Here is a 25404-nt window from a genome sequence, read left to right as displayed (position 1 = left end):
TCGATATAGCTTAAGTCCCATATTTTTAAAGTAAATACCTTCTTATTAATAAATAAAATTGATAACTACGCATTATAACAAGTTTTCCAAAAACATTTTTTTCCAAAAATTAAGCATCCTATATGCTTTTTATAGTCTATCAAGCCATTTCCGCTAGTAGAAAAAAGCGGCAAATTTAAAAATGTAGGTGCAAAGGGTTATTGTCCCATAGAAAATTTGAATTTTGCACCTTTATAAAAATCAATTTAGTTCTTAAATCTCATGTGTTTAAATATTATATTAGCAATCGATTTTACCCACCTAAAAGAGTCAATACGGGTATTTATCGGGTACTTTCAGTAATTACCGAGTAAATACTCAATATTTACTCGATAATATCCCCTTATTTTGAGTTGGAGTTTTTATTATATTTCCTATTTATGAGTTTCTAGAGATGTGTGTCATCCATCCAGAATATAATCAAAACTTCAACTCAAAATAAGGGGATATTATCATAACATTTTGTGACGTCATAGCGTGAGTCTCATGTTAATTTCATAGTAATTGATCAATTCAATCAATTTAAGGCCTCGTAGGTTCAGGTTTGTCTCTCAGTGATAAGTGAGTGTGAGCGTCAGCGAGAGTGCGTGCCTGTTTTTAAATTTATGTTTTTAGTGAGTTTTAACAAAAAAAGTAATCAATGAGTTAAAAAAATAAAACTGGGCATTTATAGGAGTTTTTTTTATACAAGTTTCAAGGTACTGTTTAGACCTATGTTCGTGATTTTTAATTCTATACTATTCGATTCTATTCTTAAAAGGGAGAACTAGGCTCTCTAAATCATGTCACGGAAGTTAATAAAAATACGCGAGTTAAACCGTATGATTTATTTAGTGTTAGTGTGGCTCAAGACAGCTTTAAATTTAAAGTATCGACCACGGCCACATTTCTAAGCTTAAAATAGTGAAAAATAATATGAGCTGAAATAGCATAGCATCCCAGCCTTTTCTACCTTTCTACCATGCATAACGGCTGTAATTGTTATTGCCATTAGGAAACTCATTCAATTGTTTATCGTGTTCTAGCGTAATTAATTCAAAATTCGAACTCTGTTTTAGTTTCTGATGACGATACTCTTTTAAACGGCCTCCTAGTCGCAGTTGTGACCCTGCCTACGAAGCAGGAGCAACGAGTAAGTGTAAGGCCTGAGTGGTGGCTGGTGGTTAGTGTAAACTAAGAGCATTTACTTATTTGTGTGTGTTATCATAAATATTTGTTCCTGAGTTATGGATGTTTTCTATGTTTATAAGTATTATATATAACTATGTCGTCGTCTAGTGGCCATAACAGAGGCCTTATTGAGCTTATACTGTGGGGCTAGCTAGGCTTGTATAATATATTTTTCGTTTCTCTTATAATATAGACGAAATTCTCTAGAAAAATTCTATATGTATAATTATTAAGCCGCAGTTTGACTTCAGTATCATCCGATTCTTGTAGTGGTTCTCCTAGGATTCAAGAAACTTGATGATGAGGGATGAAAAGTAGTGCCGTTTTCATCACCAACCCCTTGAATTTCCTCCTTACAAAGTCTTATACATTTGCCGTCCAGTGACTATTGACATTCCTTTGCGTGCACAACCACAGATAAGATAATTACATGAACTTTGACAACCCTAATTAGCCGAAAGGGATAGATCCATACATTAGAATGGGACAACATGTTTCGGCCCTGAATCGCTGTCAAACTTTGGTTTTGTAGGAAGTTTCCTTTCTGTATGGTAGTACTGTTATTTATTCTATGGCTGAAGTAAGTTACTACAGTAGCCTCCTTTAAGTCACAAAACAAAAGTAAAGAAACGTGACCAGAGTAAAAATATCATACAATAGTGCAGTGAGATTACTAAGAGATCACTTCCGCAAATTGGAAGGCACGTTATGTTGCGTCTTTCTTTTAACAACGTGAATTACAAGAGTTCCCGTCATCTAGTGATAAAAGCCTGAGCTACTTGGATATAGCGATCTTGGAGAACAGAACGTAATAAAGCGGGCGTTCCGACCAATCGTATTAGAGAAATATCGAAATAGGCGCATTAAGCCCAAAGTTGTATATATCTCGATTGACATTCATATAAAAGTAGCAGAGTAACCTTTTAACTAAAACGAATAATCGTGTAACTAAGTACGATGTAAATTATACACTCTAGAATTGATTTGGCAGCACTGTTATCATCCATTACCTTTAACTCACTTACATTTAGAGATCGTAACACTAAACTTTTCGGTCTTAGAGTATATAAAATCAATACTTCATTCTATAATACAATACAAGAATATGTCGCCAATATAATGATTTAATAGCCGGATTAGGGCGGTAGGGGCTTTGATATTTTTGACCCCCACATTGCTAGGTTTAAGAAATGCTTGGCTGACATCCTCTTCTTCTCTGCTCTCATTGACTGATGACATCTGCATTGACTCTCTAAGTTTGTCTCATTTGTGAGGTTTAATCTCTATAATGTAAAGTTTATTACTCTCTTATATTGGAATGTTTAGATAGTTATTTGTTCTCTGATATTTTTCACTGTAGCTATGATATGGTGTTCAATTAATTTGTAACATTTCGTTTTAGATCTCGTGCTAGTTTTTAAGCCATGATATGCAATTGTATGTTTCTCGTGATATTATATGATATCTGTTCAGTATACCTAATAAAATATAATAAAATAAAGATGGGAAGTCAGTAGTTTTAAAGCGTATAGATTGTGACGTAATAGCGCTATGACGATGAAGATTATAATTGAGGATAAGGCTTAGTTTAGTCTGAATTGATTACTTGTAATGTAATATTTCGTGGCTGGGGAAGGTATATTTGGCGTACATCACCCTGTTCTAATTCAAGACGTTCGCACTTACGCTCGCAGATGACGTCTATCCCTTAGAAATCCAGACATTAATATCTTATAGAGTGTGTTAATCCAATACTCGCGATCAATTAAACCGGATATAGAATCTATCCATGTAATCGTTAATTAAGAAGTTTTTATAAGTTACACTTAAGTATGACCCCGTAATTAATTGTCAATTTCTTATCTCAAGCGATTGAGTGCAACTTAAGCGGATATTTAGGGTTCTCAAGGGTCAGCAACGCTTAAGTGGCTCCTGTCATGTTGCTTATATCCATGGGTGACGATCACCGCTTGCAATCAGGCGGGTTGTCTGCTCGTTTGCGAACTATCATATACAACATTTCTTCAAAGTCTTCAGAAAAGATGTAGACTCGTTTTGGCTAAAGCTAATCTTTACTAAAGATTCTTTAGCTTTAATACTTAACATAATTCAAATCAACTTCATCCCTTCTACATGTCCGCAGCTGGCCTAATAAAATTACTTCTTTTCAATCGTCTCAGTTAGACATGAAAGCAGTAGACATATAGAAAACCCTAGAAAGGTACAGAAAATCGAGTATGTAAGACAGCAGGCCGAAGTGGAATTGAAAGCGATAGCGAATTCAAATCAACTTCATCCCTTCTACATGTCCGCAGCTGGCCTAATAAAATAACTTCTTTTCAATCGTCTCAGTTAGACATGAAAGCAGTAGACATATAGAAAACCCTAGAAAGGTACAGAAAATCGAGTATGTAAGACAGCAGGCCGAAGTGGAATTGAAAGCGATAGAAGCGGCATCTCACAGCTGTTAGCAATTGCTGTTGGATGGCCGGGGTAAATACCTGGGTCTCAGAAGTGATGTCTAACTGCAGAGTATGCAGCCGCCCGGAGCAGTCTTCCTTCAGCATGTCCGCGTCGATATTCCCAGCCTTGCTCTGGAAGCCGGCGAACACGTGGTAGCCCAGGTCGTCCAGTCTTCTCGCCACGGCGTTGCCTAGGACGTTGTCGCAGCCTGTCACCAACACCGCTTTACCGGCTGCTGTCACCTGCATAACAATTAAAGCGATTTATTTACTAACAGCAACACTCTTAAGGGTGAACTGACAGGAAATAAGAAGGAAACAAATGATGACGCGCGAAACTTACGACAGAAAATATTGCCGTCGCGCGGGTTTTTACCGTCCTCTCTTATGTCTACAGGTAACACATAATAAGCCAATAGCAGTTCTAGATTCTAGCAAATTATAGAAAAAATTATGATTATAAAAATAACGATTTGTATACCCTCCGAAGACAAAACATCGACATCATTGTGTCGACAGCAAAATGCCACATAAAATCGATCGAATTGATCGAGGTTACGTTGCATCTAATAACAGATTTACTTAAACACGAAAATAAAGTTTACGGAACAGTACCGGCTAACGTTTTTGGTGCAGTCGACAACTAAAAGGTGCGTACAAATATCTTAAGAAGCCTATATTGTCCCTTGACAAAACAAGAATCCTTGTTCAGATCTCCAAACACTTTCGAGCTATCTTATAGTTGGTCTGACATTTCTGCCGTTTGACGTTTCAATTAGAACGCGGAAATAGCTGAAACGATGCGCACCAACGATCTAAAGCGAACCCAATCGGATGCCAATCCCTTTAAGTCTTAGAACGCATTGCGATTAATTTCTTGCGGTTTCAGTCCTGCAGAAATTAATATAAGCCTAACGGTCCGATTTGGATTTTAAGATACATCAGATATTAGGTCTAGACCTAGACCGTGTCTAGACACGATATGAATCAGATATGTCAGTGTAAAAAGTGACGTTTTTGTTTGAAGAAACGACGAAACGGATATGTCGATGTCAAAAGTGACACTGACATATCCGATCCATATCGTATCTAGACCTAATATTTGACGTATCTTAAAGTTCGAATCGGGCCGTAATTGTTATTCGAGAATCGACCTCCCGGTAACTGCTGAATGAATATTTTATACGGCATTTGATGTAATGCGTGACGCGGGAACGTTAGAGGTTAAACTATTCCATGACCGCGATCTTAACCCTTTACCGCATACAAAACCATACATGCTGATATGATATTCAACTCTATTGACAGCTAATAAAGTTCAAATTTAAATAAATATTTTTTATTACATGCAGAAGTTAGTTCTTAATCTGCTGCATTGTTTTACTAGCATACCTAGATTAATTACCGTTCTCTGTAAGATGTCTTTGAGGAGGGGGTCTTAAAACCAGGAAAATACAAGGGAACAAAAGATATGGCGAACCACGTGAAATTTTATCTCAATTACTGTGAAAATATACTTAGGTACGTATGTTTTAAATTTTGCTCGTCAGATGCCAAGGTATGCAGTGTGATGTTTTTATATCGAGCCAACTTTTAATAGCCTTCTTAGCTATTTATCTACTGGGTTACGCTGAGGTCTATTCAGATTATTTCTAAGATCTAATATGGATGCCTAGTTCTAGCTCACTTGGTACCTATGTAATTAAAGTTTAGGATTTGTCTTGGCTAGTTCTTATACCAACAATCTTAATACTAGAAGAGTAACATAAACAAATATAAAATAGCCTGTAGATACGTAAAAACTACCCAGTGCAAATCATAACCTTAATTACATACCAAGTGAACTAAAACGTGTCATTGGCACCTATATAGATCTCATGGATAATTTTTTTTTTACTTTTTATAAAAATAACCCTCGCTTTATGATAAAACAGAAAACGGCCATCGTTTGATGTTCGATTTAATAAGGAGTTTTTTTTTGTAAAATGTATTTTGTAAATGTATTTTTCGAGTTACAGGCGGCTCCAACGATTTTGATGGCATTTATGTTATAGATGTTTACGGAGACAAAATATTGATGTAGCTAGAGATTAAACTCCCGCGAAAATTACTTTTCTGAACTCGCACGATAAGAACAGCCTGGAATTATTCTTATATTTAATGTACAGTCAAGTGTAAAATATGGGTCCACACAACTTGCTCAAAAATATGTCCCATAGATCTTAATTCACCGACATACGACCGACCACTTACCGACAACTTATGTGCCTCCATATTTTTACAATTGACTGTACGTCGTTCGGTCGGCAAGCCAGATGGAAAGTGACTATCTTATAAGCTGTATAAATAAACTCTTGCTAATTTATAAGTATCACGTTGGTCGTTGACACGACGGCTTTGTGATGCATCTCCCTTAAAAGTACTTGACGAGTTGGCCATGGCTCGCGGTCCATATATTCTCGGATTACAATAAAAAAGTAACTACTGTAACGGTTTGATAGAAAACCTTCTCCGCATTAAGCGCTTTGTGCTTGCCGGTTGATATAATAAATACATTTTAAAATCTCGTTCGGCAATCTTGACCACATGTAGTAATAAATAACGCCACGGTGTGTCTTCACATATGTAAAATGGCTTAGAGGTTAATTTAATTTACGTAACCTATTGTTTACCTAGTCTAACCATAAATGTCCCTCCGTGAACTGTACAGAAAAATTATCAAATACAAGTTATTGAATCCAATTGTACATATCAAGTAAATTATTTGATAAGTAAAATAAAAAATAACAAAACTTTCATGAGATACAAACATATTAAATGTTACAACGGGTCACTCACGTATTTAATAAATTAAAAAATACCTAATGATTCTGCGATATTGCCATCTTCTGCGAGCGATCGAGCGACACGCCTCAAAAACACGTAGGAACAACTTTTTCACCACTTCCGTCGGAAATTTCTAGCCTTTAAAGATTTTTATAACAAACTACTTAATACCTATATGTGTCGCGTAAAACAGACCTTGTTCTCTAAGATCCTTACAAGTACATGATACTTTTTATCCAGAGAATGTAATATTGGCTTGCCGGGATCATGTGAATTGCCCCAATAAACTTTGGATATATGATATGATATCATTAGGTTGGAAGAGTAGGATTTTCGTATTCTCGATATGACCTTCATTTAAATGTCCAATTTTAATCTTGGAATAAGATGTGATAAATTTTTTAAACATAAGCGTTTGATAAGGTATTTTTTAACATTCTGGCAGGAACACTTTTTCCCAGGGTTCAATTTACCCTTTCATCGTGGTTTTCTCACAAAACCATAAAATAGCTAAACGGGGATGACAGCCTTATAGAACTTTGTGAACTACTTCTGCCGCTTTTTTAGCTTTTTATGCAGACAAAAAATGTATGAACGATGGCACAAATATGGGTAACTTAATAAAAAATTACAAAAATACGAATGTCATATTGCTGAACAAAACATGTTTCATTATTTTCAGGCAACTATTGGCCCATGGCGAGGGACGAATCGCTTGCTCTTTAACAAGAGGTATTGAGGCGAGGGCAATATCATTGAGTCATTATTAGGCTTTTGATCTTTGTATTTAATATCATTTACGGGTCTAACGCGATTAAATTTAATTATTTTATCTTTTATCCGACGTTTCAGCCAGCCATCACACCACAGCTATCACAGTGACTACAGCTGAAACGTCGGATAAAATCGTTAATGACATTAAATATGTGTACAAAACGCGACAGTTTAAAATTAAGTTATATTTAATGGTCGTTATTATTTCCTTTCTTAAGAGTATAAAACTCAATTAACTAACTTTCAAATCATAATCTTTAGAGAGAATTAACTTTAAGAAAGGATTTATGGCAGGACTATGTAGTGATGAATCCAAAGCACTAAGCTAGATTGGGTGGAATTATAATAATAATAATAATAATAATATTCTTTATTGTGCACAACGAAAACATGATTAAATACAGTAATTAACATAAAAAACTAAGCAACAACAGGCGGTCTTATCGCTAAAAAGCGATCTCTTCCAGACAACCTTCAGGTAGTAGAAATTACTGTAAGGAAGAAATATGTATAAGGGTAGCAAATATAAATGGAGAACCAGAACAGAGGAAAAAAATAAAACAGCACAAATATATGTATAACATATAAATATATACATAAATATGATATATATATATATATAAACATATACATACATATTTCACACAACACAGAATCAAAGAGACTGAATCGAATGATTAACGAGTTTGAGGAAGGGACAGATAGTGTATTTTGAGTTGAGCCTTAAAAATGGGGAGCGATTTAGCATGTCTTATCTCAGACGGCAGGGCATTCCATAACCGAATCGCTTTGAAGGTAAAAGAATCGTTATAGAATTTTGAAGAAGAAGAAATTTGGGCAAGCATATAATTTTGGGAGCATCTCAAAGAAGAGAGGTATTTGAAGCGCTCCTTCAAGTAGAGTGGGGTAGAGGGGTTGAATAAAATACCGTACAGGTGAGCAAGAATATGCGAATTGCGTCGCAAACGTATGGGAAGCCACTTGAGCTGCGAACGGTAATAGGAGACATGATCATATTTTCGCAAGCCATAAATGAACCGGATGCATAGATTTTGAAGACGTTCGAGTTTATTTAGTTGTTCTTCAGTAAGATCGGGATAACTGATATCCGCATAATCTAAAATGGGGAGAAGCAGAGCATGAGCAAGCGCAGCTTTGGTAGCGAGCGGTAAAAAGTTACGAAGCCGCCGTAGCGATCCTATTGCAGCAAACATTTTCCTACTAACCTCATTGATCTGAGGAACCCAAGATAGAGTACGGTCCATAATGATGCCTAAATTTTTAACTTGAAAAGAATAAGGGATCTGTGTGCCGTTAAATAAAATCGTAGGTAAGTTGGAAAAATCTATTCGGGAGATTAATTTTGAACTACCTATAATGATTGTTTGCGATTTAGACGGATTGACAATGAGACCATGGCGATGACTCCAGTCTAAAATATTTTCCAAATCATTATTTGTAGTATTAATAACGGATGGTAGATCATCAAGCACACCCTGAGAATAAATTTGTAAATCATCAGCATACAAGTGATAAGAAGAGACAATGTTACTAGTGATTGAATTAATAAAAACCGAGAAGAGAAGTGGTGATAGAACGCCACCCTGCGGAACGCCGGCAAGAGTGTTGCACCAAGAGGAATGAGAATCTTCCACCTTAATTCTCTGCCGACGGCCAACAAGGTAACTTCTAAACCATTGAAGAACCGGAGGTGATAGATTAAGGGAACATAATACTGCAATGAGAATGTCAAAATCTACGGTATTAAATGCGTTACTAAAATCCAACAACGTTAATACCGTTACCATCCTTTTATCCATTCCCGCTCGGATGTCATCAGTGATTTTAATAAGCGATGTAACCGTGCTATGACCGGAACGGAAACCGGATTGGAAAGGGTTCATGAGGCTATATCTATTTAAATAAGAGGTTAGTTGTTGATGGACTAAACGCTCTAGAACCTTGGAAAGAAAGGGAAGAATGGAAATAGGACGGTAGTCAGAAAAAGAAGAAGGTTTAGACTTTTTAGGTAAAGGGATTATGTGAGCTTCTTTCCAAAGCGTTGGGAAAACACCGGACGAAATGGAGCTATTAAGGATGTGGGTAATGATAGGAACAAGGAGATCAAGGAGCGGAAGGATCATATTACGGCTTACATTGTCTACGCCAACAGCGTTAGAGGATACCGATAGTATGTTCTTCTTAACGTCACATTCGGAAAATTTTGAGAAAGAAAAATGAGAATAGGCAGAAGTTGTGAAATTAGAGAGATTGTTGAGAGTCTGAGTTTTGGCTGGTCCACTAAAAGTAGCAGAAGCGGAGAAATGCTGGTTGAGTAAATCAAGATCTACATCGTTATTTACAGGGGATTGCTGAGATCTACCTACTCCTAATGTCTTAAGGAATTTCCAGGTCTTAGTAGGATCGCCATTTTCAATGGAAGAGTGGATGTGGCGTCTCTGGGCATCACGGCAAACAGTGTTACATCTGTTACGCAACGTATGGTATTTTTCCTTATTTCTGTCTGATGGATTTATCCTGTATTTTACTTTTGCTACGTTTCTCTTAGCAATCAAAGATCGTGTGCTATCGGTTAGCCAGGGAGCCGGAAGGTGCTTAATTTTAACTGGGCGGATTGGAGCATGAGTATCATAAAGCTGTGATAGGAGAGAGTTAAATAAAAGAAGTTTGTCATTGACATCACTAGCCTCAGATATGACGCTCCAATCAATCTGAAGAGCATCATCACACAACTGCTCAATGCTCATTCTACCAAAACTGCGCTGTAATAGGATTCTAGGTTTAGATTTATGCGGTCGAATTTTATAAGATAAGAGAAGCAAATCATGATAAGAGAATTCTACTGCCGGGTATTGCTCGTATTTAGTAACATGACTTGAAGAGGAAACAAGAGTAAGATCCAGTAAAGATGGAGAACAATTGGGAAAATGGTGAGTAGGACCAGAAGGGAGAATAGCTAAGTCGCAAGCGCTAGCTAAGGATTTTAATGATTTGGCTCGGAAATCATTTTTTAATAAACATGTATTAAAATCACCCATAATAATATGATGATTGAATGAAGGCATAAGGTCTTCGAGGAGTTTTTCAAGTGAAGAAAAATAATTGATATGCATAGAAGGAGAATAAAAAACACCAAGAAGAACCTTTGAATGGGACAAGGAAACGTCAAGAAATAGATACTCTGCTTCGTTGGAACAAGCGGGTGACATACTAATAATAGAAAAGGGAATGTGAGATCGAAGATAGATGGCAACCCCACCACCGCCTCTACCAGAGCGGTCATTCCGCACCAACTGGAATCCTGGCAGGGAATATGAAGTGGACGGCAAACAAGGTTTGAACCATGATTCAGAAACAAGAATGGCATGTATGTTATTTAAATCAAAGGTTAATAAAAGGTCATTATAGTGGGCGGGAATACTCTGGGCGTTGATATGTACAACATTAAAGTTTTTAGGCAAGTCGATTAGTTGTCTGTTAAGTATGTCATGAAGGGAGGGCGGAAGGCTGTGGAAACTGTCGTCACCTTCACCAGACGACAAAGAAATAAACTCATCACCACTATCACTGTCGCAAGCTAAACTAGGTTGTGTCATAAAAATTAAATTATATAGTTATATATATGTATAAAAATATGAATATGATTAAAATATAAAATGACTACGTACAAAAATAAAAATAAGACTAAATTTCATTCTACTACCCGCCAGCAGTAATACAATTCATAATGTTAAAACATTTCAACACAAAAATAAAATTACAGAAAAACGATCTAGATAACGTTATTTGTAACGTAACGTTACTTTAAACCCTGGCAACATTATAAAACTTAAAAAGAAAGGTCAGTACTGTCACTGCCAAGTGCCAAATTCGAGCCATAAAATACCTTAATTTAACAATAACAACATGAAATGAGTAATACGCAAGTAATTACATTATAGAGAAAAGTGGGTACGAAAACAACTACATTATACGACTATGGATGAAAGTCACACTAAAATTAATCAATAGAAGCTTTGTCCGGATTTAAAAATATCAAAAAAAAGAAAGTAATATGATTCTATAATAAGTACTAAGTGCGCAACTTCGCCGCTTGCCTTCGGAGCCTTTTAGCCTCTTTGTCCGACTGGTTTGAAGAAGTCCCGGGCTCAACCTTATTAGCATCAGCGTCCACTTGGATTTTATTAACGTCCTCGAGAGATGCTACGCAGCGGCGTTCGTTGTTCGCACCGATAACAAAAACACTTCCATCACGAGTGAAGCAGCCACGCACTCCAAAACGATCTCGGGCCGCCATAAACACATCATGCCGGGGCTTCGTTAGGAATTCTGATAGCGTAATGCCCGTTCCCTTCAGTGCAGTTTTGGCATACCACACAGTGTCACGATCAGAGAGGTCACGAAACTTCACAAGAATGCACCGAGATTGATTGCCTCGCGGCCGGCCCATGCGATGACTGCGGGCAATATCCTTCAGAGCCAGGTCGGACTTCAAGTGCTTCCTGAGTAGTTCAAGCACCCGTTCCGATGTGTTCTCATCTTTGGCTTCGGTGACGCCATGGAAAAGGAGCATTTTACGACGGGTCCTCATTTCCTGCTGGTCTACCTGCTTAGCCAGCAGCTTTACCTGTGACTGTAGTGCTTCCAGTGCTTTTATTGTGAAATTTTTAAAGGCATTGAACTCTGCCGCCAGCGATGAAACTGTGGGATTCGTCGGAGCATTCTTCTCAAGCTGGTTCTGGAAGGTCGCCATCTGCTCATTGAAGTTCTTTGTCATTTCATCTATAGACTGCTTGACAGATTCCATTTTGTGTTGACTTTTAGGTTATGTTAATCTTGACTGAAGTGGAGAAATTTTATCAGTGAATTGTGAATGGAGATAACTGCTGGTAGGTATAGATGTTAAGTTGACATTAAAAAAAATCTACTTATTGTCCCAAGTAATTCACTGTAATATAATAAAACTAATTTTTATTAACAGCTGATGTGTTGACAGTTTTATTTGCCTACCCTTTTGCAACTGGAATTACCCAATTCATTAGATCATTAGCTGGAAAAACTGCCGAGTCTATTAAATTTAACCTATTTAAGGCCTGAACTGAAACAATTACTCTAATGATAATTGCTGATAGGTACTGCTACGCGTGTCGACGGGCTGCAAAAAAACACGGGAAATTTTGAGTATAGGTCTCGCGGTTCAAAGGTTCCGTAATCACACAATTCTTTTAACAAATATTTTGTTTCTTTAGGATGTCATGTTTGACTTGCAGTTTAGCAGATAATGAGAAGGGACAGGGGCGAGATGGTCAGTTTTCGCATATTTTCTTAAATAACTTTAAAATTACCAATAATTTATACATAATATATATGACGCACCTATCTAGTTAGTTGGCCAGCTAATTAGTCGCTTAGGCCGATAGAAAATCACTCAACGTTTAACAACTTGGCGTCTTGTACATCACATCACGACTGCATCACACGTTACAGTTAGCACTTTTTTGTTTATTTTCTAATTTGGGGGCAAAATTTCAAAGTCTAAGACGGAAGACGGAAGTCTAGTCATGTGGGGTATCATTTGAAAGAGCTCGAATGTAATATTTCAAAACATTTTTGACGAAAAGTTGTGAAATTTTTACATAACATTAACATAGATAAAAAAAAAAAAAACTATTATCAATATTACAGGAAAAATATAATCACACCTTTACCTTGACAACTTTTTTATAATTAACAAAAACAATTTTCCAATTTGATTTGAACCCCCTTTGCGGGTGTTTTTTTTAAATTGGGATTTCTTTGTGATTACACTTAAAATGTTGAAATCGGTTCAAATGATAAAGAATTATCCTTCAAAACCAACATACATACACGTCGCTCAAATTAGTTAGGCAATTGGCCGATAGATGACACAATTATGCTTAGTATATGTACTTCAACAATCTTTTCTCCTTATCATGAGATACGTGTGAGATATTCGAAATTTTGTACGATACCCTCGGAACTCGCACTTGACCATTTTTTTCTTCTTGAGGTATGGAATCCTAAAAAAGTCATTGAAAAATTAGTCGGATTGGAACAAATTTCGATAACCTCGATAAAAGGTATCTGAAAAGGTCACAAGCTTACACGATTACGAATACCGATAGTTAACATGGGATAACTCTGCGTGCCTTGGTCTAAATCAATGAAAGGTCACGGGGCATTATTATTAACACATCAATAATTTGACCAATTAATTATAAAGAGACATACGTATGTAGCTTCAGTAGAGGAACTAATTTTGAACTGGCAAACTTGTAATCACATTGTAATTAAAGCCTATTAACACTTTTACTGTCGGTGCATTACGAGTACATGACATACACCATCAACCTAACTCTGTCACGTCTACGCGACGACGTTGGAAATGGATGGCTCTATACATTTTTGCATTACCTGTCATGCACGGATTTATCGATCATGTCAGGCGGGCTATAACCGCGAAAACCGAAGATCGTCAATTGCGGGCATTTTTTTCTGTCGCTGCAATTGCGTCTTAGTGAGAGTAAAAGAAAAAGATCCCCGCTATTTGCGAATTTCAGTTTTCGCGGTAGGCCCCCAGTAGCGAAAGCGAGGGACAGTTGAAGCGTTAATATTTATGGGTATTGTGGCTCTTCGTCTAGGTACTAAAAATGCATAAATTCAAGATGATGGCCGTTTTTTAGGGTTCCGTAGCCAAATGGCATAAAACGGAACCCTTATAGTTTCGCCATGTCCGTCTGTCTGTCTGTCTGTCTGTCTGTCTGTCTGTCTGTCTGTCTGTCTGTCTGTCTGTCTGTCTGTCCGAGGCTTTGCTCCGTGGTCGTTAGTGCTAGAAAGCTGAAATTTGGCATGGATATATAAATCAATAAAGCCGACAAAGTCGTACAATAAAATCTAAAAATTTAATTTTTTTTAGGGTACCTCCCCTACACGTAAAGTGGGGGTGATTTTTTTTTTTCGCTTCAACCCTAGAGTGTGGGGTATCGTTGGAAAGGTCTTTTAAAAGTAATAGGGGTTTTCAAGAAACATTTTTGATAAAGTGAATATATTCAAAGATAATCGCTCCGAAAGAAAAAAAAATTGTGTCCCCCCCCCCTCTAACTTTTGAACCATAGGTCCAAAAATATGAAAAAAATCGTGGAAGTAGAGCTTAAGAAAGACATTAAATGAAAACTATAGCGGACATGATCAGTTTAGCTGTTTTTGAGTTATCGCAAAAAGTTTTCCCTTCATAGTAAAAAGACTTACTTTAATTAGGTACTGATTATGCAAATTTGCCTATTTGTTTAACTCGGGTGAAAGGTACCGTTTCATCCCTTGGTTAACAATTTACTATACTTTAAGCTCCAGTTTAGCTTATTGTGACGGAAGAGTAACTACGGAACCCTACACTGAGCGTGGCCCGACATGCTCTTGGCCGGTTATTACATTTTGACCTCAGATTTATCATTAGAGATCTCCAGAATCCATACAAAATAAGGGATTCCGAGACAATTTTTCTATATCGTTTGTAGATACGGATTTCCCTTAAATGTCCACAAAAAAAAAGTATGTCGGACATAAAAGCGATCGTATGTCATCTGGTTTCCGAGTTCGTCACTTTTTGGCAGAGTAAGATTTAACCGTATATGTACTTGCACAAACAATGGACCAGCAACCAGAGTAGCGAATCTGGTTGCCAAAAAAAGTCATTAACTCAGAAAGTGACGAGCTCAGAAAGTGACGAACTCAGAAAGTGACTTCGAAAGTGACGTCAGAACGAGGCTTAACTCGAAAGTGGCCTCCTAAGAGAATGACCTACTCTACCTCGAGAAAAATGTCAGTACAGTCAGATGCAAAGATGCCTGAATTCCGATCATAGGTAGATGTTTGTATCCATCATGGATTTAGGATAGAAAATAAATATTGTTTTCTTTACACACATATTAACAAATAAAAAAGCTATATAAATTCATACGAGGCAATTTCCACTAAGCACTGTACACCTTGTAATTCTGAAAACTATCGATAATTAGTATAACTAACTACCTCTATGGACGTAAATAAAATATGAAATAATTTTAGACCGCCAAATATAGAAGCAATGACTCACAAAGAGATTACGTTCTCTGTTAAAGGTTGCTTTTTTCATTATTAAGGCGTTCTTTTGTGCAATAAAGATTGTAATTATATATAAGTGGTGCCTGAATAAACAATAACCATTACAATTTAATTGTAGCACTTAATTGGAAGTGGTATAGTAAAGATAGGAGACAAATATAATAAACAGAAGCAGGTTTATTGATATAAATTGCGACATTAAATACAGTAACAATTTTAATAAGTACTGAGCGTGGGAGGGTTGAAATTGGCAGGCTTCGGGAACGTCACATATCTAACCTGGGATTTTCTGAATTAAATACGCATATATGCTCAAATATGCGCTGTTCCTGCGCTAGTTATACACACTGTAAATACACAGCAACAAATGATTAATTCTCATTACGAAAATGGTATTATGAATGATTTCCACCATACCCAACATACTCAATATTTTATTGCAAATTCACAAAGTTGTACGGGTGGTAAACTTATAAGCTAGGTCTTTGTGAACCCTGTTGGGCACTGCACTATTATTTAAAATTCCAAGGAGAGGAGAATTTGCCAACCATACTATACGGGAACAAGAAGGTGGAGCTCACTTTTCTCGAGTTGAAGCTTTTAAACAGTAATTACATTATATATTTATTTTACCTCATGTAAGTCGCTTCAGCCTATGCAGGGTGACTATATTAATAATATTGTAGAATATCCGATCTACTAAACGAACACAAGGCCTTTAAACTTATTGAAATAAGTAAGTGACATACAGAAAGAGAGAGAATTACTTTCGCATATGTGCTCTGAATTAAGAAGAACTTTCCAAATATTATTAAAAAGCTGAATATTCCTGCACTAAGGCACTTTTTTTTGTTAAAAATTTATGAATCTTTCAATATTTAGTGCTCCGTACAATCTGTGTTTTAATCGAATTTACCGCATGTTCATGATGTGCGTGGGATCAAATAGGTCTTCATTTTATAAATACATAACAGTCGTAAGTATTTCATTTTTATCCGACGGATAACCGTCGTACGTTAAGTGCATTATAAAATGCCAATTTTTTTTAGCACACAACCACTTTACGTAACATTTCGTTATTCCTTTGAATTTGAATTGTGAAAAAGCAAAGTGGAAGCTGACACATTTTTTTAAATAATTCTTTAACACTTATATAAATATTTTTGGTGCCAACTCTCGTAATCTTGGTGTATTTATAAAACCGTTTTATGGTAGTAAAAAGACAAGCTCCTTACCGCAACAGTCGACTTTCTGATGTTAAAAATAATAAAGAAGCCAGTGAAGTCTCCTGAGGGGTGTAATCTTGGTCTGAGCGTTACGCTAGGTGATCGTTTGAGATATTAATGTGATATATGTATAGTACAATCGTACGTACATACATACGTACTACGCCCTGAAGTTTGACGCGTATCGTTACGATACCAGAGGGCCTACCGCGAACCACGTTCGACGTGTTGCCTCCCTGTCACACTTACGTACAAATGTACAAGTGCGACTGAGAGGCAACACGTCGAACGTGGTTCGCGGTATGCCCTCTGAGGACCTACCGCGTACCACGTTCGACGTGTTGCCTCTGGTGTGTAGCCAACATGTCAATCGCTTACGCTCCGTAGCGAACCAACCGTAACTGTCACTGTTGCACTGATATGTTAGAGTGATACAGAGATACAAAGCGTTTCACCGAGGAATTACACCGAACATCTCGGTTGCATTCAAAAGAAGTCTGGGGTCTGCAATTTTTCGTGGCAACCTAATTCCTAGAATTGCCATCTAAGCTCTTTACCTAAACTAGATCTTATTACATTATTCCTGCAGTTACATAACAATATTTTCATTTGCCGAAGTGCAGTTGCGCCTGTATTTCGTACGTTAAGTGAAACCGTACAAACTGGGGTTTTGACCCATGACGTCTGGTTTTGAAATCCACACGGCTAACTTAGTTTAGCTCTTTAGTAAGGCCACTGTTAGGGTTTAACTATTAGGGTGACTTTCGGATGGCAACTGCAGCTGCATTACTGTTGTGACAATTTCTGTTTCTGTATCTCTCAATTTAATTGATTATGATCAATCAATCTGTCCCTAATCTTCATTAAGGAAATTGACAGATGCAGCTGCCGCGTCAAAGCAGCAGCAGTAATGTCGTATCAGTAATGCAGCTGCAGTTGCCATCCAAATGTCACCTTACAATATCTAGATAAATTACCCGTCATACTTATATAAATAAATAATATTGAATGAATAAATAAATACATAAATAATTAAATGAAGATTATAAATGAAATAAAGTAAGTAAAATAAATAAAATAAACAAAGTTAATAAAATACATGAAGTAAACGAAATAAAGTAGATATAATAAATAAAAGAAATAAATATTATAGGTCATTATTACACAAATTGACTCAGTCCCACGGTAAGTTCAAAAAGCTTGTGTGTACTCAGACAACGATATAATATATGTAATATGTATACAAATACTTAAATACATAGAAAACACCCATGACTCAGGAACTAATATTTAATATCTGTGCTCATCACACAAATAAATGCCCTTACTGGGATTCGAACCCAGGACCATCGGCTTCATAGGCAGGGTCACTACGCCAGACTGGTCGTGGAAACCGTGTCGGTGTAATAGTCACATACATTGCAGTAAAAATTAGAAGTTTAACTAAACCTCATAAACTACGCAATCTACGGAGTTGACCCAAATATACCTTCAACTAAAAACAAATGAACTTGACAAAGCAAAAAGGTCAAGTTAAGTTCAAAATTATTCACGAAGTTTATTTTAAAAATCCCTTATAAATATAATCTTAAGGCTTCATTATCTTTTATATATGCATAGTACAATATCTTGTCATGCCTGTAAAATGGCAGAGACCCGTCCTAGAAAGGTAAAAGGTTGCACGCTCGCCGAAGGCCATGCATTTAATTTCAAGAATATCAGGGGTAGTACCCACCCACTGAATCAATTGTTCTGACATACTTACAAGGCAGCACTTACCCGGTCCTATGCGCAGCTATTTTGAGAGGGGCTTATAGTTATACTAGACATGCTTGTCAGATATATATAAACATACATACCTACTAAGGTGTGATGCGCGTAGCCTAATCGCAGCTTGTTGGAAAATAATTCCTCAAAACGCTTTTTTTTTATCTAATTTGATTGGCCGTTATACCTGTTAGGGTCATTGGAAATAAATTGACAGATATAGCCGTGTTAACGTCGCATTATTTCATAGGTGCCTCTAAGACAATTTTTCATCAAATCATCATTGCTAAATGAATAATAATAATAATAAGCCCCCAGGGCAGCTTGTGGCGAGCTGAATGGGAAGTGACGTCCCTTGGGTCCCATACCCCTGAGAGTCGGTCAGGCCCCTCTCTCCGGCTTGCCTTGATTGGTCGGCTGGAGTGAACACTGAGCAGGGGCCGCAGGACTCTCACCTCTGGCTTGCCTTTACCGGCCGTCCAGAGTGGGGTGACAGAGCTATATGCTCGCAGGGTGGAAGTGAAATTTGCATAAGACGCGAGTTGGCACAGTGGCTGCTTACAGACACTGGGTAGAAAGCGGCGTACACCTCTCCACACCCTGAGCCGCTCACGCAATGTTGTCCCCTTGTCGCTCCGTGCGAGCGGCCGTTTTCGGGGACCCATATTGTGAGTTGGCAAGTCACCACCTGCCCATTTTGTCGTGTTTTTAAAGACATATGATCAGGGCAGGTGCCATAGTATTCTCCATAGTCCCGGTTACCAGTCCACTTGCAACTCAACCCAATAGCCCGGTTTATTTTGGTACCCTTTTTTTACAATAGTCCTACACTAACCGGGGCTTATGTCCTTGGGTGCACTGCTATAGTGTGAACAGGGATAATCGTCGGTTTGTGTCAAGTTACATTTAGAGTAAATTGTCTTATTACAAGGGGCCTCTACGTGTTGGCTTCGGCCCCACGCACGCCTTCCAAATGCCCGCGACCCCATGGTCCCGAGAATTTGTAAAAGACGGACATAATTATAATAATTCAGCCTATATACGTCCCACTGCTGGACAAAGACCTCCTCTCATGCGCGAGAGGGTTCGGGCGTGGTTCGGGTTATAGTCCCCACGCTAGCCCAATGCGTATTGGGGACTTCGCATACACCTTTGAATTCCTTAGGAGATATATGCAGGTTTCCTCACGATGTTTTTATTCACCGAAAAGCTAGTGGTAAATATCAAATGACATTTCGTACATAATTTCCGACAAACTCAGTGGTATGAGCCAGGATTAGAACCCGCGACCTCCGGATTGAATGCTAAATGAATTACGAAGTTTAAATTGATCCTTGGCAAGGTAGTTAAGTCGACGTCAAGGATATGTCTACACTTTTGTACCTTTCCCCTATATGTATAACAAGGCAAAAAAAGTAAATATAATATTGAACATTGGCTGTGCAATAATACAATAATTAAAGATATTAGTTAGGTATTACCTTGGTCACTTTCTCCGTATAGTATTCCAGTTTATTATTTAGATAAGTAAGATTTTTTTTATATATATTCAAAATGGAATACCTAATGAATGCTATAGTTCATTCATAGATAAAGTTTAGTCAGTACGCAACTTGCCAACCTAAGCTGCCTTGTTTGTAAATTATTTTTCCAGCAACAAACTCGGTCCGTGATATGATATGGACACAATAAATATAACAGTAATGTCATTAAAAGTGACCCGTATTCCAGAATGGAGCGAAGAAGGAAGGCAATATGTCACAATTTGCCTAAGGCGACAGGAGTCGCTGAAAATGCACCCGCCGGAATTATGCTATTTTTCGGTTAGTGCACGCCAATCGTAAAAGCATATTCAGAACACGAAAAACCGGCCAAAAGCATATTGGGTCATGCACAGTGTAGGGATCCGTAGTTACCCTTCCGTCACAATAAGCTAAACTGGAGCTATTAGTATAGTAGATTGTTAACCAAGGGATGAAATTGTACCTTTCACCCCAGTTAAACAAATAGAAAAATTTGCATAATCAGTACCTAATTAAAGTAATAGACGTATGGCCATGATTTTTTCCTTTGGACTTACTTGTAATCGGAGATTTTCATGTCCGTAGATAAATATCCAATAGCGAAAAACTATTAAATGATTTTGTTCATTAAAGTATGAAAAAGTAAAGTATAGCAATAATGCATTGTACATGAGTCCAATAAACGAATATGAATATGAATATAAAATTAGCAGGATTGCCTCTTATTTATATTTTTTTATTCTTTCGTCCTAAAAACTGCCAATAGTCAATGGCATTACTATGGAAGGTGGAGGTAAGGAAAGAAATCTCCATATACCAAAAAGTGTCATCAAAAAACCTTAAATAGGTGGCGCTACAATACCTAGAGTACTTGAACAAAAAATCAAATCATAGACAGCGCACTTCACTCCGTCAATAACGCCTAATCTAAGCTACTCTAGCGCTACTCTGGAGAGATTTGGAACTATTATTTATAGCTGACAGCTGGACACTTTTGCAACAGTTCTATCATAAGAGATTTCTCTCCTCTTAAATCCACACTCTATAGGCATTACTCATACAGCCAATGAAACTGTTTTAGATAAATTAAATATTACAAAAAAGTAGAATGGGTAAAATAAGCAATTATCTTCAATTTTAGTTTATTTACATGAATAATGCCAAATAACTTTAACAACCCATTTAATGTCTTAATAACGTTTAACTGTGGATGGACGTCTTTTTACTATGAAGGAGACATTGCGATAACTCAAGAACAGCTAAACTGTTAAAGTCCGCTATAGTCTTCATTTAATGTCTTTCTTAAGCTCTACTTCTATGATTTTTTCATATTTTTTAGACCTATGGTTCAAAAGTTAGAGAGGGGGGAGAGACGGACATGGTGAAACTATAAGGGTTCCTAGTTGATTATAGCCTCGTTTTACTATTGGATAATACACTCTGATAACAGAAAATTTAAAAAAAAGTGATATATCCAAAACTTTGTGGCATGTCACAATTTGTTTCACAACAATATTTTTTTTTGCTTTTTTTCGCTCTCCTGCATAATAATGTAAGTACTGTATGCCACGAACGTATTCTCACCCGACAATATGAAGTCATAAACTGGCAACTATATAGGTCGTCCGTTTTTTTATGTACAAAGGCCACATACGCGGGTCTAATACATCTTTTGAGTATATATTAGGACAGCTCTATGGTCCCTTATTACTTCACCGTAATTGCTGCCTATTTTTGGCCAAAATAAATAGAGGCAACCCAAATATGTAGGTAAGGGGTGTACCGAAAAAAAAACTGTAAACTTTAAATTAATAAAACTGATGCGATTTAGAACAAACTAAGGTATTTAGAATAACTCCAATTTTAGTTTCGATAATTGTAAGTATATTTATTTATTACTATTTCTGTTGGAGTGATAGGCAGCTTCTTCCTAGCGCATTCAGTGGCGGCTTTTTACGGCCCCATTTTTCATATTTGCCTGCATAAGCCCATCACCACCTGCTGGAATCGTTAATGTTTTTTGGCTGTTTCGTTTTTCTCTTTTAATACATTTGATTTGAGCCCAATAATAGTTGTGAGAACGGCACTGCCGGACGTTTGGAGCTGTTACTCTATTCTATGTCAACTGCCAAATGCGATTTTTGTACGAAGGAAATTGTACGATTTTCGACTTAGCCTAGAGTAACACACATTTTCTGTAACTTTAGCTATCCTAATCTTATATATAAATAAAATCCATAACTCAGACACAAATATCAGTGATCAACACACAAATAAATGCCCTTACAAGAATTTGAACCCGGGACCTCCTGCTTCATTAATATCAATTCATAAGAATAAATTTAATAATTGATTTTCCTTCATTTGGAGCAAATATTGGAGGAAAGTGGGACCATTTTACGGTAATCCATAAAAGTACCCCTCAAAGTTAAGCCCCTCTCGTGGTGAACTTATGTGACATAAATGCTCAATTCTGTTTATTTATTTGGAAGCTCAATAATAACCCGTTACCTGTTCTTGCCGATTTTATTTTCTAATTGTTTCTATTATTTATTATGATATGATGCTTTAAGCTGACTTTAATAATTTTGATTGTCACTAAGTGTAACTTTTTATATTAATGCGAAATAAAACAAACTGATTATCACCATATAAATTCCTATGAAATGTGTAATATTACGTATAATTGTATATTGTGTGATAAGTAAATCATATAATATATATCAATGATATATATAATTTACACATCACAAAATATACAATTACCCTTATGCGTGTCACCAATGTCACAGAAAATTCATAAAACACACGTTTAAAATCGTGGCTGGAGTTTCTAAGAAGAAAATAGCATGTTTATGTCAATAAGCTCTTTATTTGTTGACATAAACCTGCTATTTTCTTTGACGACACTTTACTGATGAAACTGACTATCAAGAGATTATTAACGTAAAACAAAATGCTATATATAAAAAAGCCGTACAATAAATAAATAAATATTAGAAGACATTATTACACAAATTGACTAAGTCCCACAGTAAGCTCAATATTTAAGGCTTGTGTTGAGGGTACTTAGACAACGATATATATAATATATAAATATTTATAAATACTTAAATACATAGAAAACACCCATGACTCAGGAACAAATATCCATGCTTATCACACGAATAAATGCCCTTACCAGGATTTGAACCCGGGACCATCAGCTTCGTAGGCAGGGTCACTACCCACTAGGCCAAACCGGTCGTCAAATAAAATATCAAATAATAACATGTAATCCAAAAACTAGATCTTGTTTTAATTAACTGTAAATCTTTATCGCAGCTACCATCGCAACGACAAAAATGATGCCAATTTATTTCACTGGCAAATAATAAGTGAAAAAGCATAAGCATCTTTAAATTATACCTTTGACACTATCTACTCATTATGTAACATGCAATAAGTATCAATAATTTCCACGCCGATTGTACGCCGATCAAATTTATCGGCGGCGGGGGCGTGGAAAAATCGTCGGACACGTCTAGTTCACAGACACAAATAGATGGAGATAGGGCTGCATATACCAGTGCATCAAACGGATAAAAAAACTGACGTTAAAATCGGCTTTCAAAAAGGAATGCAAAATATCATTCCTTTTATACGTATGTATTAGTAAATGATATGATAGAAGTCGGTACTAAGACTTAGGATATATGGAGTTGAAGATTGTTTTAATTGCATTACTAACTTATACGAACCAAGTAGGTATAAATTAGTTTTACTTTTAAAATACTGACGTTTATAATTTATTTTTGGTGTTTATGGTAAAAAAATATCTAATTGGATGAAGTTAATAGCCGGTTAAAATATTTTTACAGAATTTTTAATCGTGGTTAAATGCCGGATAAGTCTGTGCCTTTAATGCCTAACCCGTGAAAGAATGACAAAATTGAGAACGAAGTTTTAAAATATCACTGAATTTAATAATAAATTCGCTTAAAATTAAACTTTTTCTTCGCAAGTGTGATGAAAATCATTGTGTGTAACTCGTTTGCAAAATTTCACTTACCCCCCCCCCCCCCCCCCCGTTGCACAAATGAAACGGGTATAAAATTAATCAAATAATTTATAAACGTTTGTATTTTAAAAGTAAAACTGACATCTACCAACTTGGTTCCTAAGTTACTGGCATAAAAAAAAATCTGTAACTCCCGAGGGAATTATAGCTTTTTTTTCACAATACATAAGTCCCCCGGGATCAGTATAGGCCTTTGTCCTTCAGTACACCCTGTATACCTGCATGAAATAAGATCTTTTTCGAGCAAATGTGATTCAAATGTAAATTTTTTATGTGTACAAGACAAATAAGAAACAATTTTGGTAAACTTAACCCCGCTGGGGATGAAAGTTTTTTCGTAAAATAAATTTTATTTTAAGCCAACAATTTGAAACTTCGTGAAAAGATATTTTATTAAAATACAAGAAAAGTAATTACAGCGTTTTTGGAAATTCATCCTCCAAAGTGGTTAAAAGGGAGTTAAAAGATTGTTTTAAAAACAATATTTTTTAATAGAGTTGCTCAAAACGTGCTACTTTACTTAACTATTTAGCGTAAGCAAAAATGGTTTTTGTGAACTAGTGTTTTTTATTTTTGCAACTCTTTTAAATTTATTTCTGACCGTAATCCATACGACCACACCAAAGAGATTGGATGACCAAACACTTTATATATATATATTTATTTCACTATTACACGTTTATTATGCTCAAAACGTGCTACTTTACTTAACTATTTAGCGTAAGCAAAAATGGTTTTTGTGAACTAGTGTTTTTTATTTTTGCAACTCTTTTAAATTTATTTCTGACCGTAATCCATACGACCACACCAAAGAGATTGGATGACCAAACACTTTATATATATATTTATTTCACTATTACACGTTTATTATGACCAAAAATATTATTACTACACCATATACATTAAATATTTATTTGTTTTTGTATAAATAAAATGTTATATATTACGATATTTCTCTAAAACATTTTTTTATTACTGGCTGAATGAAACTATCATTGCCACGTTGACTGTGGTGAACAGAAAAAAAGAAAGATTAAAAAGTAAAACCGGCGCCCGCTATTTTCAGTATTTTCACTTCACTTAAAATTTAGTTGTATCAAAATAATTCAACTTAAATTGCAACTGTGAGAGTGTTTTTGTATGAAATGAATTGTTGGGATTATTTTTTGCAATGAAAATCATCGCTGTACGTAGTGTATAGTGCTGAATTAACAATATTATTAAAGTCCAAGGGAAAATTTGTTGCTGTAAGGTCTGTAAGTGTAATACTTATGTAACCAATATTTGTTTTATTGCAATTTTTTCGCAAATGCATTAAAAAACGTCGTTTAATGTACGTGAGTAAGTGTCACTATTTACTTGTCCCGTGTCTTTAATTCGCCAATGGCTCATAAAAGAGATGTCGGGAGTCGTAA

General features: G+C 36.2%; 2 protein-coding genes across 2 annotated transcripts in view; both read right to left on the bottom strand.

The window, feature by feature from the left end:
* The window catches only part of LOC133522976 (D-beta-hydroxybutyrate dehydrogenase, mitochondrial), a 118517-nt gene that overhangs the window by 30564 nt on the left and 62549 nt on the right, over positions 1-25404 (bottom strand). The window contains exon 4 of the mRNA XM_061858478.1: positions 3711-3914. Within this exon, the coding sequence (XP_061714462.1) occupies positions 3711-3914 (204 nt within the window). The remainder of the gene's footprint in view (positions 1-3710; positions 3915-25404) is intronic.
* LOC133523100 (uncharacterized) lies at positions 11365-12126 on the bottom strand. Its single transcript, XM_061858609.1, has one exon. The coding sequence runs from the start codon at positions 12097-12099 to the stop codon at positions 11365-11367; it is 735 nt and encodes a 244-aa protein (XP_061714593.1). The 5' UTR covers positions 12100-12126.

This window comes from Cydia pomonella, chromosome 11 (assembly GCF_033807575.1).
Source record: "Cydia pomonella isolate Wapato2018A chromosome 11, ilCydPomo1, whole genome shotgun sequence".
Lineage (NCBI taxonomy): Eukaryota > Metazoa > Arthropoda > Insecta > Lepidoptera > Tortricidae > Cydia > Cydia pomonella.
The sequence above is the reverse complement of the archived record's forward strand: the minus strand, read 5'-3'. Positions and strand labels throughout refer to the sequence as shown.